The 20,788-nt window shown below is 39.0% G+C and overlaps 1 protein-coding gene across 4 annotated transcripts; it reads left to right on the top strand.

Annotated features, from left to right (window-relative positions):
- Positions 1–8,752: 8,752 nt before the first annotated feature.
- LOC117941934 (solute carrier family 13 member 5-like) lies at positions 8,753–16,638 on the top strand. Of its 4 annotated transcripts, none has more exons than XM_034867189.1 (12): positions 8,753–8,943; positions 9,724–9,852; positions 9,937–10,073; positions 10,363–10,532; positions 10,664–10,844; positions 10,940–11,062; positions 11,204–11,416; positions 11,562–11,668; positions 11,786–11,907; positions 12,383–12,544; positions 13,645–13,782; positions 15,004–16,638. In XM_034867189.1, the coding sequence occupies exons 1-12, from the start codon at positions 8,845–8,847 to the stop codon at positions 15,127–15,129; spliced, it is 1,707 nt and encodes a 568-aa protein (XP_034723080.1). In that variant the 5' UTR covers positions 8,753–8,844; the 3' UTR covers positions 15,130–16,638. The 4 variants fall into 4 exon arrangements, with proteins under 4 accessions (XP_034723080.1, XP_034723079.1, XP_034723078.1 ...); XM_034867188.1 differs by having other exon boundaries at positions 10,312–10,532; positions 15,004–15,129; XM_034867187.1 differs by having other exon boundaries at positions 9,724–10,073; positions 10,312–10,517; positions 10,655–10,844.
- The last annotated feature ends 4,150 nt before the right edge of the window (positions 16,639–20,788 follow it).

Raw genomic sequence — 20,788 nt, 5'->3', positions numbered from 1 at the left:
ATGTCTGAATCTTCCATATCTCATGCGGTTCTGTCCACAATCAGTGACGCGTAATGTCAAGCTGAATGTGTTAAAAAATAAATAAAAAAATTAAAAATAAAAAGCGGATGCCTCGTTTATTGCCAATCTCCTCTACACTTAGTGCCGCAATGACCCTGCTCTACAGTCTCACCTCTCCTGTATCTGGGGTATTTCTTGTGAGACGCAGCTCTTATCTGATTTATTGTCATAATCATGTTGCATGCATGGTGGTAATCATGTCTCTCCGTGACATGCGCGACAGGGTCAATCACGCTTAACCCCCACTGATCATTGTAGGCCTACTACTGCATCATATAGCGGGCCTCATGATCCTTTTCCGGCCACGCCATTGGCAGGGCAGGTTTCGTCAGAAGAATGACTCTGACTAACCTCTGTATATCGTTGCTGGGGCTATGTGGTATATGTTCGGCTTGTGGACCTTGTGCCGCAGGTGGCATTGACTACATCAGCTTCGCCCCAACCCAATAGCGTAGCCCTTAGAGGGCGAAGCCTATACAAAATAGAACGTAAGTTACGGAGGTAACTCAAGTTTCTATAAGTATAGGCGTAGCCCTCTAAGGTCCGGGCCACCTGCTCCTAGAACATTAGTTGAAGAAAAAGCTGATGTTTTGGGAGTCGAACAACGGGTCCGCTCTGTATTTATGCAGTAAATGCGGACGTAGTTGAGGCCCGAGCTGGACGCTAGGGCGGGAAAGAAATCTTCACGACTGCGCATGCGCGAAGGGATAAACCCAATAGCGTAGCCCTTAGAGGGCTACGCCTATACTTATAGAAACTTGAGTTACCTCCGTAACTTACGTTATCTTATTGCGCTTTCCATAAAGATTAGATCTAGCGTGCACAAGCGTGCACTGCAACATTTACTTGTGTACTTTCTGTTTTTTTAGGTTCAACTGCTTCACAAATCAGAATCAATGATGTTGAATCATAAATGTCTTTCTGTTCTCTTGTAAAGTAGTCCCATATATAGTGGCTGTAGATTGGTAACCTCCTTTCCCGCTATGCCACCACTAGATGTTGCTGTTCACCAAAGATAACCCACCGTCTTGTTCAAGCTGACTGACTGCAGAGGGTTCTCTCTTTAGGTCTCCTTATTTGCAAACTCCAAACGGTTTCATTGGAATCACAACTTGACAAGAATCCTGGGGTAAAATTCTTTTGTTAGACAAAATTAGACACTTGACAATGTGTTGCTTATTTTTAAAGTACTCTTAACAGAGTTTGGCGCAAACGGGAGTTCACTTGGACATCCAGATGTTGGGTTAGGGTTAAAGTGGATTAGTGTATGTCATAGCCTGTTCTAAAAAAAGAAAAGCCACAAAAACACCGGAAAAGGAGACAAAAATGTAAAAAAAACAACAACAAAAACCAGAAAGAAGCCAGTATTATTCTATGAAACAAGATGAGACGCTTTGACCTGTGTTGTGTATTTTAGGCATATACTCCTAAAAGAGTTTTAAAGATGAGCTGTAATATTACCATGCAGGAGAGTCGAGAGGTAAACACTGCCAGTTCCATGAATTACAGTTAGATAGTTGACCTTTTCAAAGCTTATGTATTAAAGAGCAATTTACCAAGCTAAACACATAAACAAAGGCTCTTCCAGCAGCATGAACATGTCTACTGATTAATATCATTACTATTCTATAAATGGACAGAGTAAGCAGGAAAATGTTACTTTTGCATTCAGTTGAGGGCATGTTTTTGTGTCTTTTAGCTAAAAGTTTGTTTAGCTACCATTAACACAAAGATGACTTTGAGGCTCTGAGACATTCTTAAGACTTTTCTTTCTGATTCATAATTTGGTAGAACATTTTTATTAATTAAGACAATATATTACCTAGGGATGAATCCCATTTTTCTCATGTTTACTGAACAGCAGCCAGCCCCTATTATCTTCCATGGTCAACACTTTTTTTTTTATTGTTGTCAACAGCACTGGAAGAAGTACTCAGATCCTGTACTGCAGTAAAACTGCTAATACCACGATGTAAATATACTCTGTTACAGTTCATACAAGTATGATTACAAATATGAGAATTTATTGTTCACGGTTGTGAACATTTTTCTTTGGATTCACCAAGAATATAAGAGAGACAGACCAAGACCTACAAACCACATAATACATTTAATAAAAAGTGACTTTACAAAAGTTGCATTAACAAAAGTAAATAAGTAAATAAATACATAAATATAGCCTACTAAAATTGCTTGCTGTGCATAAAACCTGCAGCCCGGAAGTCTTCCTTGCAGACTACATTCCATTCTTAAGTACTGTTCCTAGTGTTATTGAGCACCTTCACAGCATTGGGGATGAAGGATTTCTTGATGATGTTTCTATTTGCTGTTGGTAGCCTAAAATGCCTCGCTAAGGGTGTTCAAATTAGCTGTGTAATACTTTCTCAGCTTTTTTTGTAATGTGTTCCTCATAAAAGTGCTTCCCTAAAATTTTTAAGGCTTGTTTCACTCTTCTTTGCTGTTGTTCCTCCTTTGGATGGTAACCATACCACATCAACTAAAAGATTGGACACTTTCCACTAAGCAATTATATACAGTTTTCAAGATTTTTTGGTTCAATTCAAAGTTGTTAAGCTTTTGCAGCAGGTAGAGCCGTTGGGAACATCTCTTAGTGTTTTCCTTAAGAATAAGTTTGCCCTAAATATATGTGCCAAGGTATTTAAAATCATTAACCAACTGTCTGTTCCTTGATTGTTATTTGCTGTATCCCCTCTCTCCCATTTTGAACAACAAGCTCTTTTCTCTTACTGGCATTTATTTCTAAGATTTTGACACCAGTTTTGTAGAGTTAACCCAGGATTGAAATACTTAAGTCATCTAAAATGGTTGTGGTGGATCTTTAACTCATTCGTATAAATAGAGAAAAGCAATGGTGATAAGATTGTCCCCTGTGGTGCTCCTGTAGTTAATACACTTTTTTTATTTTTATTGTCAAATAATGACTCTTTGAGGGCGGACAGAGAGAATGTCTCTTACCCAGTGAACTGTACCTCCATTTACCCCCAAGTCCATCATTCTCTGCTGCAGAATATTGTATTGTGTTAAATGCAGATGTAAAATCTATGAACATTACTCTGACATAATGAGTAGTGACATGCAGGTGCTCTGGTATTAAACAAGGTTACAGTTGTATCGGTCTGGTCTTTGTATAATTGTAGCATGGTATACAGAGCTGGATACAGAAGATGTTATATGTTTGCTTACAACTCTTTCCATGCATTTACATAAGATGGAGGTAAGTGCAATGGGACTAAAATCACTTCAATCTACAGATATTTTTGGAATAGGAACAATGTTAGATAGCTTCCATGCTTTAGGAACTGTATATGTCTGTAAAAGTATGTGGAATAACTTAGTTAAAACTCTTTTTAGTTGTTAAGCACAGACTTTAAGTATTGTCCCTCTGAGGCCATCCGGTTCTGGCCAACAATATAACGGCCTACAAAGAAGATCTGCCAGTTAGTATTGTCTCTCAGCTCCAATTTACTATCTGAAAGAACTCTCTTACTTCACTTTTGCCATCAGTTCGTCCATTTTGTTCCTTAGGAATCATTTGAGAAACTTATCATCGCCAAGGGGTGTTTGCAGCCACATCTCCTTATTATTTCTCCCACTCCAGCTCTTGATCCTCTTTTCTTTCTTCGTTACTGGAGGTTTAGGCAACAGCAGGCACTTGCGTGTGTAGGTAAGGATGCTGTGAGTTTTATAGTGAAGTCCTCTCCCTTTAAGTTGTAAAACAAGGCCAGCCACAGCAGCTTACCAGAGTTTGTCTTCATTTTACATAAAATGTAAAATGTAATTTGAGTATTAAAACATGTTAGAAAGTGGAAAGGATCCAAACCGTTTTTTATGGTCATTTCAGCTGGACTTGTATTCAGTTATATTGTTGGCTGGTTTACTTTAGAATAGAAAACATCAGATTTTAAGCGCCCATATTATTCTCATTTTCAAGTTCAAATTTTGAGGATGTACCAGAATAAGTTTACATGGTTCATTTTCAAAAAACAGCATATTTTTGTTGTAGCCTACTGCACATTGCTGCAGATCCTGATTTCACCCTGTGTGTTTAGGTCTCTGTTTTAGATACAGAGTGAGACATCTCACTTCTATACTATCCTTGTTGGGCGTCACAGATGCTCAGTAGCTAGGTAAGATCACATCAGCTAGATAACTCTTTCTCCAACTTTGGTTAGTACAAGGCAGGATTAGCTGGGAGTCTTCTTCTAGACGAGGGGCACTTGTGGAATCCCTGCAGAACCGGGACATGGAAGTAGTTCTTTTGGAGATTATGGTGAACTAGTGTGTGTTGTAGCAGTGTTTTGCCATTGAGAACGAGCTAGCATGCTTGTGCTACGTTTAGCCACCTTGTCTCGGCTAGTGACGTAGAAAGCCGTGCAGATTTTGAACAGCCGTTTTTGAAGGCAGAGGACATTCAGAAACCTGTGTCTCACTCAAAAGTTTTTTTTCAAGTTTGTATGGGTGTGGAAGCACCAGAGACACAGAATAACAAATCCCAGAAAAAGGGATTTCGTTTTCGTACTTGGGCACTTTAATAAACTACATGTGTTTTGTGTGCAGAAATCTTAATGTGTACAGTAACTAGTAACTAAAGCTGTCAGATGAATGTAGTGGAGTAAAAAGTAAAATATTTCTCTGAGATGTAGAGGGGTAGAAGTAGGTGGCATGAAAAGAAAACGTTGTACATTTGGACTGAAGTACAGTACTGGATTACATATTCTTGGTTCAACCATAAAACTATGAGATTAAAAAAAGGCAGTAGGTTTTATTTGTCACTGCTAAACAAAGATCAAAGCCACTCCATGAAGGAACAGAAATCTCATACAACACGTTTAGCATGCTGAAACTGATCTGGGCATGACATTAATAAACTGCAGTATGATCTGGAAGAAACATTAATAAACTGCAGTATTATATGGAAAAATAAACAGCATGTGAGGTTATCGAGGGGCATAATAAATGTGTTTGTAAATGTCTGTGTGTCTGTCTGGTGAACACAGACAAATCATGGAAAAAATAACTGGACACATGTCTCCACTTTACGTTTAAGTTTAACTTGCAGTTGCAGTTTGTTCTTGTGTTTTTAAAAATGTATATATATAATTTAAAATTGGCCAAAAAGTTTCTGTTTGGATTTGTTGTGGTTACATAACTCGTTTTAAATCTGTAACTAGCTCTGTTTTTATTGTCTTTTAAAACACTATTTTACATTGTATATTTACATCATTTTTTCTATTTATTTTTTTACAATTTTCTTTACTTGTAATTTTAAAATTCCTTTATTGTATTTTTTGTGTATTTAACCATTGGTAAAATGAGTCTATAGCTATGAATGTTGAAATCCCACACTGGGTTGTAGACTCACAATTACAGGGACGAAATTAAAAGCGTTTCTCATCTCAGCATACCGCCAATGCAGCATAATTACTGTTAGTACTTTTACAGAAAGGATACAGCCAAAAGCATGGCATTCCTTGGCTCAGCGTTTTTTATGTCTTCTCTTAGTTCTGCTTTTAGTAGTTTTATAGTACTGCTAGGCAAATGACTGTTATGGTCCAATGCACAGTGTTGGTTTTGGTTTAAAGCATTCACTGCAAATAGCGTGAAGTAAGAGTACATAAAAATAGGGCAGACACAATATAGCATACATTTAATTATATTTAAACTAGTGTATAACTCCAATAAATATTATTTGTACTTTTGGATGCTGTCATATCACTCAAAATATTTGTTACTGTCATCTTATAAAAGCACTAGAAGAGAAACATAGGTCTCTATAAACCTTTGATGTCCTTTACAACTGAAGAAATCTCAATTACGTACAGTATATAAGTTTAAACTACAGATATCTTCATGGAAAATCTAATTATAAATACATCCAGTTATAATTTCACAAGTACATTGCCTTAATCCAGAGAGGTAAAGGTAGTTTCTTCTGCCAACAAAGTTGTATTTTCTGTAAGTTTGTTGTTAGTTTGATCTCTACAAAAATAGAGACTAGGCAAATTTGGTGGAAAATTGTGCCAAAGGAATGATTTTTTTTAATTTGGAGAGTGCCATCATGTAGCCATTTGTATAGCACTTGATGTTATTCCTAATAACACTACTTTCTTCCTCTCCTTATATAAATTAAACTTTTTTTCCAAACAAACATTTTTCTATGCTTGTATTACTATACTTACTACACCGTTTTCAGTTTGGTACCAAAAATAATCTCATCCACTGGTTTTAAATACAGTTATTAGGGGCGGCTGTGGCTCAGTGGTAGAGTGGTTGCCTGCCAATCGGAAGGTTTGTGGTTCGATCCCTGCCCCTGCAGTTATTGTTGAAGTGTCCTTGGGCAAGGCACTGAACCCCCGAGTTGCCCCCGGTGCTGCGCATCGGAATGTGAATGTGTGTGAATGTTTATCTGATGAGCAGGTGGCACCTTGTACGGCAGCCCCGGCCACAGTGTGAGAATGGTGAATGTTCCCTGTAGATGTAAAAGCGCTTTGAGCAGTTGTTAAGACTGGAAAAGCGCTATATAAATACAGCACATTTACATTTATTTAAACCAAAGAGCAAAATGTTAATTTTGCCATGAAATGAAAAACAAAAAACAAAAACACATGGTTCCATTTTGTGACTACAGAAAACCACAAAATATGAAGACTGCTGATGAAGAAATGTATTTATATTGAATTTACTGTCATACATTTGAGGAAGTCAGGCTTTCCTCTGGCATGAGGGGGAATTGGTTGTTACCACACATACTGTTACCAAAAACACACAAAACACTCAAGACATGGTTTATTCAATGGTTTAAGTAATTTGGCTGGGCATTCATGCACCAATCAATCATGCAAACAAAGCATTGATTGATACACACAAATAAAGTCAATCTAATAGATTAACCTCCTCTATAGGAAATGCTGGCTATTTGTAGACATGCCCAACATAGTTCTCCCAATTTCCCTTTTAGTTAGTGACCTATTCTTAAATCTGACTTAAACTAACAAACTCACAGTGATAGTTTATGTGTTCTGGGAGACAATGGCCATTGAAAAGCTGTAAAGATGTGTTTCTTGTTGGTAAAGGGTAAGTGGGCAGAAGTATTCAGGTCAGCAGAAAAACCAGATGAATCTGTAATTAATTTAGCGTACAAAATACAGGCATTTTGAAATGTCACCTACTTGGTTGCAGCACATTTTTAAGGAGGGTGCTCTCGGTTCTGAGGCAACAACATGATGCTTAAAGGGAAGACATTATTAACTTATCTCCTTGTCGCAATTCAATTTCGCTTAACTCTACAGAAACTGCCACTAAGGCAGGCCCGCCATCACGGGGGGTTCACAGGGTACAGATGGCCTAATTCCAAGGGGAGGCCTGCATGCAAAGGTCTATGTTGCTGAAATGGGGTGGATGAATTAGGGACCAATTTGGAAAATGTGTTCATAATTTCTAAGGGCATTAAGGTTACATAATGGATAATTGTTATATTAATATCCGTCTGGCACTGGCTGCCATGCTTGACAGCAACCAATTGATTAGGATATTTATTAGATCAACTATCTTTACATTTTACTTTTTTTCAATTTCAAAGGAATTGTTTACACCACACTTATATCCTTTCAGTGTATGGAACAGCATTTAAAGGTGCCCCGCCACACAAAACTGTTTTTAGTTGCATTTTTTTAAATGTGTTTGTGAATGTGTAAATAAACTGCTACTACCTCAGTCAGCTCTAGGCACTGAAAAGAAATAAGCGGAGAAATCAGGCTAATTACAAAACCTGGTCAGTCTTACGTCATGTCGCCTGAGCTCATTACTATTTATGAGCTCGCCCAGTTGCGCCGGGTAAAGGATACTGATAGCCAGGCTCTCATTGGCTAGCTGTTAGCCAATCAGAGTTAAGCAACTTAGCTTGTTGAATATTAATGAGAACTGGCACATATCAAGCTGAGTCTTCCTGCAGGCTTTCTATGCCATGCTAGAATGGCTTGAAATAAGGTAACCAAGGCATTGTTTCCACACAAAGTGTTACAGAGTCCTTGGTAGAACTTCTGACATTACCATAAAGTAATGAAATATGTTTTAAACCACCGTTCCAAGCTTTTGGATGGCTACGAAAATATGTTTCAGGTGTGTGGGGTCTCACTGACGGAAGCTGGACTTATGACCTCAGTATTTATTTACACAATAGGGCCCTGGCTGCCATTTATTTATATGTGTCTGATAGTACAGCAGTACCTATGATGAAGATAACTTCAATTCACTGGCCCATTCGTCAACAAAAATAATAGGGTGGAGCAGTAAAGATTCAAAAAAAACACCCCAGTGTAGCCATATGAGTCACCTTTATGTTGAACTCTATTGCATTGGTGCCTCTGGAAAACACAGTTTGAGACATAATGATCTGCAATGTAAATCTTGTTCTTAAATAAGTTAGAACTAAGTTAATGAAGGCGTAATGGCTGAAGATCAAAGCATCTGTCAATACGCAGGAACTTTAAGTTTCTTAAAGTTTACTCAGTGCAGAAGTTCAGCCAGTACCAATACACGTTTGTGATTATTTGTGTTGATTGTGAGAAAAATCTGTCAGCTCTTTTGTTTTGGGTGTGAGCATCCGAGCACAAATCTCTCTCTTTCTCTCTCTCTCTCTCTCTCTCTCTCTCTCTCTCTCTCCCCTCCTTTATATGCTGTGGGATTCCCCCCTCCTCCTCTCCTCTGCGCCTCAATAGCGCGATCCATAGAGCGAAAGCCTCCTTTTCTCCGTTTTCCTCCACAATGACATTCTTCAAATATCTTCGCTCCGTTAAGAATGAGCTTATCCTCTTCTCAGCTCCATTTCTTCTTCTTCCACTGCCTTTAGTGATCGGGACATCGGTAAGTCACTGATTTGAATTAAATTAAGATTAATTAGAAAATGATAAAACTGCCGCAAAAAAGCCTTAAGTCTACACTTTAAATATTTGTTAAAGTTAGTTTAATTAGGAAAACATGTCGCTTCTTGCGCATGCCGTTTTAATACATTAGGCTTATGAACTGCCTACGTGCAGCCGCTTCTGTTGCGTAAAAATGCCATTTCAATGAAAAATTCTGATGTGCACTCACTCTCGCTTGCACCTGTTGATGAAGCTCGCAAGTGGACAGCGCACTTTGAGCAAACCGCATGTCTAGTGTTGCCTGAGGCTGCAGCGCTCTAAAGCCTTGTTATTTTAACTCCTTTTTTAACAACATGAAGGGTCATGTCCAGCGTGGGAACACGAAATCAAAGGGCTCAGTCTGCGTTGCCGCTAAATTTGACATGGAGGCATGCAAAAAGATTGCAAGCATGTTATGATAGACATAGACTTCAATGCAAAGCAGCCATGAACAATGGCAAAGAGCAGAGGAGGGTGACAGAGGATGAGGTATCAAATTGATAGAAGAAGAAGGTTAGGAATATTTGGCTGCAATCAATCTAAGCAGTATGATGTAGGTTAATGTTCAGAAATTAGTTAATGTATAGAAAAACAAGCACACCCACTTATCTTTACCCTTTGAAACATCATAATGTCCAATTATGCAATACTCACTGATCTTAGATACAGTGTGTGTGTCGATGTGTGTGTGGGGGTGCACATTTGCTGTATGATTTAAACTTTTTTACATGTTTGTATGCAGGAGGCAGAATGTGCCTATGTGATAGCGCTGATGGCGGTTTACTGGTGCACAGAGGTGCTACCACTGGCTGTAACAGCTCTGCTCCCAACCCTCCTTTTCCCCGCGTTTGGCATCATGAAATCCAAAGACGTAAGTAAAATAACTGCAGCAGTGTGTAGAATTTGCTCAGCAGGGCTGAATGTCTATTCACACATCTTACTCTGTGTGACCCAGGTGTGTATGCAGTACCTAAAGGACACAAACCTGTTGTTTGTGGGGGGGCTGCTGGTTGCGGTTGCCGTGGAGCACTGGAATCTGCACAAGCGCATTGCCTTGAGGGTGCTGCTCTTTGTTGGTGTGCGTCCAGCGCTGTGAGTGGCTCAGATACACACGCCCCCACAGCAGATTCTCTGTTTAGCTTCTCATCTTTCAGATCTACATTTCCAAAGCATATCTATTTAGATTTAGAACACTGATAAAGATAAGGAAACTATGTCACGTTGTCTATTGCCATTGTAAAACATGTTTTCCTCTCTCTTTATTGATGACTTTTGGGCCCCCAATCTAATCCAATTCCACTAAAAGTTGTTTTTTTAATTTACCTGGCAGTTTGATGTTGGGTTTCATGGGTGTGACATCCTTCTTGTCCATGTGGATCAGTAACACGGCTACCACAGCCATGATGGTGCCTATTGTCCAAGCAGTGCTGCAGCAACTCAACGACAGTGAAGCAGAGATACCTCAGATCCTCAGCTCAGAGGAGCAGCTCCAGACATCAGAGCCTGACAGCAAACAGCTTCCACAGACAGAGAAAAAGAGTGAAGGACAAGGTAAGCCACGGTCCTTTTCAAAAACAGTGTTAAAAAGGTAGCCAAAAAATGTACAGTGTCATATGCTTTTTTTCTGCCAATAAAAACTATGTTGCTAGTAGCTCTTCTAATTCGTTGCTCTTTGTTTGAAGGCCCACTGGTGGTGACTTTCTTGGATACCACAGTGGAGGCTGCCAAGCATAAAGATGCAGTAGAAAAACGGAGAATGTGTAAAGGGATGACCCTGTGTGTTTGTTACGCTGCCAGCATCGGAGGCACCGCCACGCTGACAGGAACCGGTCCCAATCTGGTGCTCAAGGGCCAGATGAACCAGTGAGTGTTTTCTCAAAGCTTTCTTTAGTCATTCTTTGTTACTCTCAATCTTGTTCAACGCAATGTTATATTGTCTTTTGATTTTTCCCCCTTAGACTCTTTCCTCAAAACGGAGATGTTATTAACTTTGCCTCCTGGTTCGGCTTTGCCTTCCCTAACATGATCCTCATGCTCACATTGGCCTGGCTTTGGCTCCAGTTTGTCTTCATTGGATTTAAGTGAGTTTGGTGATGGAAAAAACTTAATTACAGTGACAGAGACTTGAATCCCCATTAAGAAACTTTACCGCATCAAGAGTTTGATTAAGTGTAAAGGTGACACAAAGTTTTTTTTTTCCCCACCTTGTCTGACCCCTCTAGCTTTAAGAAGACGTGGGGCTGTGGTGATGTGAAGACAGAGAAGGAGATTGCTGCCTATAATGTGATCCGTGAGGAGCATCGTCTGCTGGGGTCCATGTCCTTTGGAGAAATAAGTGTCCTAGGTCTCTTCATTCTGCTGGTAGTGATGTGGTTCACAAGAGACCCAGGCTTTGTTGGAGGATGGGCAACAAATATCTTCAACTCTGAAGCAGAGTTTGTATAATATATACAATATATATATATATATACACTTATTCTTCACACATACATTAATCTAATTTAGGATTATGAATTAGGTGCTTTGAGGACACTTTCATATATTTAAACTGGTTTACTCTCTCATCACTCCACTTCTCAGGTATGTAACAGATGCAACAGTGGCAATCTTCATAGCCGTCCTTCTCTTTGTTCTGCCCTCTAAACCCCCACAATTCTGCTCCTGGAGGACTCAAAGTTTCGACACAGGTGAGCTGGCAGAATTCTAAATGAACGTAAATCACATGTCATACAGTTATATCCAAGTTTTGAAAGCTGGAAAGTGTGCAATGATGCTTACTTACATTGAATCTATTGGATGTGTAGCACCCCATCAGATTGCTGGCCCAACTTCACCTCTGCTCACCTGGAAAGTTGCCCAAAAGAAGTTACCATGGGGCATTGTGCTTCTTCTTGGCGGAGGTTTTGCTCTGGCCAAGGGCAGTGAAGTAAGTGGCAGTGACAGTTAAAATGTTAATGGGAAATCGGGCCAAAAGCTTGCACACAATATGGCAAGACTAATAATATCTCAGGAGGGGTGTGTGTGGTGGTGGCTTCATTGTTGACTGTGTTTAAAGTTCATGAAATGAAACCTTTTTTTTCTCTCACTATTTAATGTCAAGATTTGTTTTCATTCAATGTATTTACATTCTTTAAAAACCTGTAGAACATTTTAAATTGTTGCTAGATCAAATCCCCTCAATGTGTTGCTTTTGTTGTATTTATTTTGCATTTACGCTGCAAATACACTGGCAAATACACCTGAGTAAGGTTTCAGAGAATGACGTATAAGATGATTCACACTCACACTAAATGAGCAAACATTGTCTCGGCTGTATAGATAAATTCTATTTTCATTTCCAGAAAAGTCTCTAACCCTGTATATGTTTATGTCATAAAATGTATATATATATCTCTCTTTAGGAATCAGGACTCTCAAAGTGGATGGGAGATCAAATGACACCCCTGCAAACCATCCCTCCCTGGGCAATTGCTATCATCTTATGCCTGCTGATTGCTACCTTCACAGAGTGTACCAGTAATGTGGCCACAGCGACGCTTTTCCTACCTGTCTTAGCCTCAATGGTAAGTTCCTGGAGAGAGACGGTGAAAGTATAATATGTGAACAAAGCAGAAGCAGAGGCAGGATCTCAGACTGCAGGAGGAAGATCATTATGTTCGGCAGCTGTGGTTCAGTAAGGTGAAGTGCTACGTAGTGTAATTTCTTTTGAACTGATTTTCCCCAATTGGAGTCTGGCATTGAAACTACTCCCAGTGGGAGCCGGCCTGTCTTCCCCTGTTTGGTTACCCATCGAGTTGGTCATTCAGGCTGAATGTGTTTGGTCCCCTTCCCCGGGCCCCTCCTACCATTTATAACCTGCCAAACATACCAATTCAACCCAGCGCCTTGTAATGCTGCCCACCCCGCTGCTACTGAAGAATGGCATAACTGTGCCTGCTAGACGAGAACTCTAGAGAACGCAAAGGCCGGGTTGCAAAAGATTGTGCCAAGAGGTATTCATTCAGATGTATGTCTGTATTTATTGAGCGTGAATTCAAGTGGGTGCACAGGGGTGTCCAACGCTCGTGTGAAAATAGAGATAGGAAGAAAAGAGAGAAAGAAAAGAGCATCTAAACAATCACATGCAGCTGAAAGTGAGGAGATGAAACCACAATGGTCTGTGGTATGTCAGTTTATGTCATCCTGTCAGGAGAATCTTTCTGATGTGATTTAAACACAAACCATCAGACAAGACAAAACACTCATCGTGGTGACCTGATATGCAGCCTATGGTTTAAAGAAGACTAACTATAAACTGTTTTTTTTTTACGCCTTGTTTATTTTGAGAACCAGAAATTACTGTGCACTTGTAAGCTACTGTGCTGTAGGATATGTAATTCAGACGCAAATTCTACAAAGTAAAGTTGTCTGCATCTCAATACTCTGCCATTATCGCTACACATGTACAGCGCGTTTCATTTCAGAAATCATGACTCAGCCCAGCGCTTGCAGGAATTACATCTTAATTACACCCACCCAGTGAGAGTTCTCACTCTGCACAGAATTGCACTTTTCACTCTGACTTATGAGTCAGTGATTATGGTTGCAGATGGAGGATTGGTGGATTCTGTGATGAAGGCTCTGTTCATCCCTGTCTCTGACTGTTTCTGTGTGATTATTTCAGTCTCAGTCCATTGGAATCAATCCACTGTACGTCATGGTACCATGTACTCTGAGTGCCTCTTTTGCCTTCATGCTGCCTGTTGCAACGCCTCCAAACGCTATAGTCTTCTCTTATGGATACCTCAAGGTTGCTGACATGGTGAGTATGGCAGGGGTTGGTTGTGTTTGTTCAGTAAAATGAATGTTGAAAATGCAATGTTGTCACTTTAGGGCCAGTGTTACACTGTAAGGAAAGCTGAACTTCTGTGTTCATAGTCACTTGCAGTTGGGAAATCTGCTTATTTGTTTTTTTGCTAAGAGTCAGCTGAGATGATCAATAACTTCTTAAGATGGGAAAATATGATGTTGCTGTGCCCCAAACAGCCAACGTACTGGCTGTCTATGTTACATTAACAAAAATGCTTACAAAAGAGGCAACCACTGTATATGAAAGTGTACCTGTGTTTTTGTGTCACAGCTCATGCTTTGACTGATCAATGAACTCACCAGGGACTCTACTTTTTTGGTTATTTCCATCTGGGCTCCCTCCTTTTTCCCTCATCAGTATGTCTCTGTAAAGCAGATTCATAAGCCCAAGGATAAGCAACTTTCTTGTTCACGCTGAAATAATTTCAACTCGCAAGGACACGTCACGTTTGTGATATCTAATCAAGCGTCTTTGGACTTTTCGCGTTTTGCTTTGCTTTCTGTCCAAACACACCTTTATGTCTTTATGGTAAATATGAAGCTGCAGGGGGTTAGCTTAACTTACGTCACTTGTGAGAATAAGAAATAGTCAGTGTTGGGCAAGTTACTTTCAAAAGATAATTAGTTACATTACTAGTTTATATTATATCTATTATGAAAGTAACTAGTTACTTCAGTAACTGTTGCATTACTTTCAAGTACATTATTAAACGCTCAAATGTGACTTTGCCTGTCAGTTTGTCTGGTGAAAAAACAGCTTCAATTATAGTTACACGGCACATTTGTTGGACGTATAAGTAACGGTAGTATTAAGATCAATTAGATTACTTGGTACTGATAAAAAGTAACGCTGTCAGTAATGCCGTTATTTATAACGCCATCATTCCCATCACTGGAAACTTCTAGCACATAAGCCCCTGATTTATTAGCGTGTTAGTGAGGTTTAGAGGTGCTGGTAGAAGGATTCTGTCACCTTTACACAAAGCAAGCTGTTTCCCCCTGCTTCCAGTCTTTATGCTAAGCTACGCTAACCTGGCTGTAGCTTCATTTTTAACGGAAAGGCATGAGAGCGGTATCAAACTTGTCATCTAATTCTCAGCAAGAAAGCAAACAAGCAAATATTCCAAAATGTCCAAGTATTCCTTTAACATCACTATGTACTCTTCTCCATCAGGCCAGGACAGGAATAGTCATGAACATCATTGGCATCCTTTGTATTACACTGGCCATCAACACCTGGGGCAAGGCCATGTTTGACCTGGACTCCTTCCCCCCATGGGCCAACGTCACTGGGGTGTGAGCCTGGTTCTGCCATAGAAGATGATGCCATCCCTATCCACAGGTGCCAGACAAAGACCTCTGGTCTGAGCAACAGCACATGACCACACAGTGGACTGCATGCGTCCGGTTGCTGTTAGAATACAACGCCCTCAAGGCTTGTTTCTTTGACACCTGAGTCTTGCTTGTGAAAGAAAATGGTGGTGAATATGATTGTGAATGAAAGAAGAGTGGTTGAAGAATGCAATTAAAACCTTTTTTTCATTTACGTTTTATCAAAATGAAATAACACTTTAAAGAAATACCCCTTACGCTCACACACATCACATAAATCCTACTGTCAGTATATGTATTCTCACATAGAGAGATTTTATGATCGTTCTAAGCAGCCAATTCTAGAAACACTGTTCAATTCTCTTTTTTTATCGCAAGAAATCAAAGGAAGGGCTATTCACAAGGTGAAAGTTATCAGAAATGTCTTACAGAGTCACATGAAGCCACAACTAAATAGCAATAAGCCGTAACTTTGCACATTTACGCTAGTACTGCACTTAAGTACAATTTTGAGGTACTTTATCTAAGGATTTAAATTTATTCGCCGCTTCTGCTTTAACTTTATTACATTTCAGAGAGAGAGGGAAATAATGTCCTTTATTACTTTTAAAATTTATCTTACAGCTTTAGTTAGCCCACTAGTACCTTTCAATATTACGATAATATGAAATAGATTAAAGTACATACAAATGAGTCCCATCTTCACCAGATACAACATTGAAAATGAATCCAATAACATTACATTTACTATCACATCCAGCAGCCGAATGATTACTTTTGATACATTTTGGGTCAGAATCTGTACTTTTCCCTAAGTAACATATCTAATGATAACATATCTAATTATCTAATGCAAAACTATTTTTACACAGTGGGGATGCTACTTCTACTAGTACTAGTTTACTAAGTTAAAAAAAGTCTTCCACTGTTGCTGTCAAGCAGTGAATGTTTTGCAAGCACATCTTTCTAAATAGATAATATTTAACAAGTGCTGTTGGTTAAGATTTCCGTTTTAGCATTTATAGATAATGGGCTTGTATGTACAGTATAGCAGAGACTTGACAATAAGTAAACATGCACTTTGACCATCAGGATTTATGGTGGTTTGTCATGGTTCCAGAATCAGATGAACTTTGAAATGTGTAATCACTACAACACAACAAAACATACAATATATGTGCCTTGTACAAATACACCTACCTATTGTACTGTAAACACATTTTCAATATTTTGATCGATGCCGTATGTGCTTGCATTGTGAAATGTGTCACTGCAATAATGAATTCTGTCTTAACTGCAATAAAGTGTTTTTTACGAAGTGATGCATAATTTTTCTTTCTCTTCAATTTCAAGACTTTTGTGCTGGAAATGATGAATGAAGTGTTTTCTCTGCCTAAGTGGCCAATGGGCTGAAGTAAACAAAATGTCATTGGTCTGTGACTAACTATTAAAATAAAAGACATGAGTTTCAAGATAACGAGTTTTTATGTTTTTTTCTTGTTACGTTGCTTCTGCATACAGTTGTTTAATGATACTGGATGAGCAAAACGTACTGACTAATTTGTTTTCCATACACAGTGTAATTTAATGATCAAGGTCACACAATATTTTTCAATTCTACAAAAACACTTGATTTTAAATGTCAGCTTCTAATTTCACAGCAAGCTTCTAACAGTGTTCACTAATGGTTTTTAAACAAGGAAGAGGCTTTAATAAAGCAGGTGGAAACCACGCAGAGTCTTAGTTATGAGAAGCGCATTGTTATCCCGTAGTGCCATCCAAAACAAAATAATCCCACTTTCATCACCAGTCGGCTCTTTCTCAACTTTACATGACAATTATCTGTGTTTTAAAGTGCACACGTGTTTCTCTGCCACTTGCTTACTGACTTCTTGTCTCGTGCATAAAGCTGATATAATCCTCTAAACACAGTGTGCAAAGCCACAGTAATCTTGGACTGAAAAGCCACACCTAATGTATGTAAGGAGGAGCTCTGTGTCACTGTCCTGTTGTCAAGACGCTGCGTGAGTCAAGGGTCAAGGCAGTCATAATTTCCAGTATTGTCTTGCGTCATGAACATTATGAGCTCAAAGAAGACATTTCACATGTCTACATATAAAGACCTCAAAGCACTTTATTACAACACTATCCCAAAGAGAACTATCACCATGATGAGAACGATGTTTTACAGCGAGACAAAAGATCATCCATTTGTGGCTCTACATATTTGGCAGCACCAAACCGTGTCTGTGGTATCGTGTGACAGAGGAAAACATGTTACACTTCAGCAAACGGTGCAGGCAGAAATAAATGAAAGGATCCCAACAACGCTTGACCTCAGTTCTGTTGGACAATTAAAAGACGGTTAGACGGTTTGAAAGTTACTAATAAGCAGTTGGGTGAAGCATTTCAGATTGCTATGATCTTGGCTCCCACTGGGGTGAAAAAGCCTATATAATTAAAGTGCATTTCTCTCCCTTTGCTACCTCTCAGCCACCCACTCATCATCCAATTGAAACATATCCTCACGTATCATAGCCTCCATTATTGGCTATAAATACTGTACATGTAAGGCTTTAGTGGAGAAACTGAACGTGCAAGTTGTTCTTTTTGCTGAGGTTTCATGCACACACAAGACCTCGGGTAACCCCAAAAACACATTCATATTAACTTGCTAGGCCTACTTGTTGCAGAGTAAGCAAGTAGAAAGATTAATAGATTACTGCCATACTGTTGTTTGGGATTCAAGATCATTTTCCAGTCACACAAGAGGTCAAAAAGCATGTTTTGTGACTCGTCCACCTGTTGCATTTGAGAGTATTTTGTGTATGGGAAAACTTTTTAAAACAACATTGGCCTTCCCCCTTTTTCTGTATCAGTTACACATGAGGACAATATGAAGCCTGTTTGATAAAATCGATCCTTCCTGGCACATAAAGACTTGTGTGTCGAGATGGTTTCAGTTAGCAATGTATCCAATTTAGCTGTCGACAAGAGCCAGGCTAAAAGCTTAAAGATTCTGACGAATACACAGGGTCTTTCTTTGAACTCTTTAGGCCAAACTACTAAACTAATAGCGCCTTTGCAATAATCTAGTGAAAATGTAGTTTTAGAATCTTCACCATTTCTGTTGATATTGTGCTATCATGGTTTGTATTTCTGAATTCATTTGTTTAGTCAAATTGATATAAAACGGCACAAACATGGAGCCATATCATACTCCAGCATTGGAAAGAATACTAGGAGTTTTGTCTTAAAAGGGCCTGGCTTATTTTTTGCCGGGGCCCTTTAGCATGTTAATCTGGCCATGCATATCAAATATTTTTCGTGTTTATTAGATCTTTCAGGACGCCTGTAGATTGGTGGCACTGCCATCAGGAGGACTGCTCTCAGTACATAATCTTACAAAGTTGCTTCATGTTTACTGGTTTCCTGATTCTTGCCGGGAAATGCAGCCAGAACCCTTTACCTAGAGAACATTCTCATTCTCACACAAGACTTGTTTTGCAATTACCACACATATGCTCCAAAACAAGGTGAAGGCTGACTCATGGGACTATTTGACCACAGTTCATGTGTTCTTTTCACCGCTTTAGTCCCAAAAATTGCATTTTTTTTGGTGTAATAAGAGACTAAAGCAGTGCAACCCTACTATTTTGTCCATCTCTCTGAAGTTCTCAATAGACTAATTTGATGAAACTGCCTGCTCAACTCTACCTCAACTCGAGATTTACAGTCAGCTGATTCAAAGTTTCCTCTCTGTTTTTCCTCTTTTATGTCAAAACAAACATTTTGTTGACCGAATAGCTTGCACCTCCATCCGAAAGTTTGTTGATGTGACTTCTTTGCTTCAGACCTACAGAATACAGCCTGATGCTGAGATTGTCAGATGTAACAAACTAAGCTGTTTTTCCTCTAAAAGTCTATTGCAGGTCTTTATGATTGCGTTCATGCCCTGGTGGCCAGAATAGATAACCAGCCACCACACGTCTTCTTGGTAAAATTACATAATTTGTTATTGGGATTACAACTCTTTCAACATACTTTGAGCTTGAGGATAAAGATTTGGACTTGTACTTATCTTACATAGGATAGTTTTAAAAACCTTAAAAAGAGATTTAAAATAACATTTACATTTATTCATTTGGCAGTGACTTATCTGTCAAATGACCACAGTTGATCTCACCTAAATTAGCTTGATTCCAAACGATCCATGAAATTAGGGATTCGTAATGGCATATTCAATTTCAAACATGCTGGGCAAAAAAGAACAAAAGGACTTTGGGGAATGACTCTAGTCTTCCTCTAGTTTTATTATATTATTGATTATATGATAGATAGATCTGACAACTGTGACGAGAAGCAGGTGGGCCGTGTTAGGCGGACGCTGCGACTCCTCACTCCCTAACAATATTCAATTTCTATGCCCTAACTATAAACTTTATCAAAGCATAACTAAGAGAGACAGGGTAAAGAAAGGAGCCTGGTCAGCCTAGAACTCTCCCCAACCGGATCGGGCTGTATGCCTTGCCTCCCTCTAGTTATATTATATTATTGATTATATGATAGATAGATCTGACAACTATGACGAGAAGCAGGTGGGCCGTGTTAGGCAGACGCTGTGACTCCTCACTCCCTAACAATATTTAATTCTATGCCCTAACTATAAGCTAAAAAAAGGAAAGTCTTAAGCCTACTCTTAAATGTGGAGACGGTGTCTGCCTCCTGAACCCAAACCGGAACCTGGTTCCACAGGAGAGGAGCCTGATAGCTTAACGCTCTGGCTCCCGTTCTACTTTTAGAGACTCTAGAAACCACAAGTAACCCTTCTGGGAGCGTAGTGCTCTGGTTGTAAGGTACTATGAGCTCTTTAAGATAAGATGTTGCCTGACCATATGGGTATTGGATTCATTGGATCACACTTCTTGAGACAACACCATCATTTTGACTGACTATTAATATAGTAAAACAACTAAAGGAGGCAGGGAAAACAACCTTGTTCTTATTACCACTTACTGTATTTCTCTATTTACGAATACATTAAGGGACTCGTGATCATTGCGAAAAGTAATTGAATTTTTCTATAATTTAAAAAAATTTACTTTACAAAAAGATGGTGTATTGTTAACTGAAGTACAATATCAGGTAATCATGTATTTAATGGACCTTTTTTAGATGGGTCTGATAATGACTCATTGTTAACCTTGTAAATTGTTAACAAAAGGTATACAAGTCATGAAATACTTGTGCCGCATTCAAAAATTTAACTTTAAAAAAGATTTTTAGGCAAGGACATTTTTAATGAATAATTACACTAACTAATCATGTAATATTAATTAAATAAAAACAAGAAATTGATTAAATAACATTTGATTTAATTTAGTATTTTTTAGTATTTTTGTTATTTCCGTTGTAAGGGGAATTCAAATCTAAAGACCTTGAAATGCACGGATATACAGATGATCTGTGTTGCATAATGGCTCCATCTGGTGGTAAAGTGGAGTAGCTACTAACGACAAGGTCTCAGAGACCACAGGGATCGTGCCTCCTGATCTGTGGCACGTGATCAAACGTGCCTGCGTTCTTTTTGACTGATGACGCGATCAAATAAAAAAAGGTAGCCTACT

The sequence above is a fragment of the Etheostoma cragini genome, chromosome 3, assembly GCF_013103735.1.
Source record: "Etheostoma cragini isolate CJK2018 chromosome 3, CSU_Ecrag_1.0, whole genome shotgun sequence".
Classification (NCBI taxonomy): Eukaryota; Metazoa; Chordata; class Actinopteri; order Perciformes; family Percidae; genus Etheostoma; species Etheostoma cragini.
This window is presented reverse-complemented; position numbering and strand designations above follow the sequence as displayed.

What these genes read in the sequence shown, in the direction of transcription:
- LOC117941934 (XM_034867185.1), top strand. Translation starts at nt 8,845, where the DNA reads ATGACATTCTTCAAATATCTTCGCTCCGTTAAGAATGAGCTTATCCTC. An exon ending in GAAAAAGAGTGAAGGACAAG is followed by an intron (nt 10,533 to 10,663) that starts GTAAGCCACGGT and finishes CTTTGTTTGAAG; the next exon opens with GCCCACTGGTGGTGACTTTC. An exon ending in ACCTCAAGGTTGCTGACATG is followed by an intron (nt 13,783 to 15,003) that starts GTGAGTATGGCA and finishes CTTCTCCATCAG; the next exon opens with GCCAGGACAGGAATAGTCAT.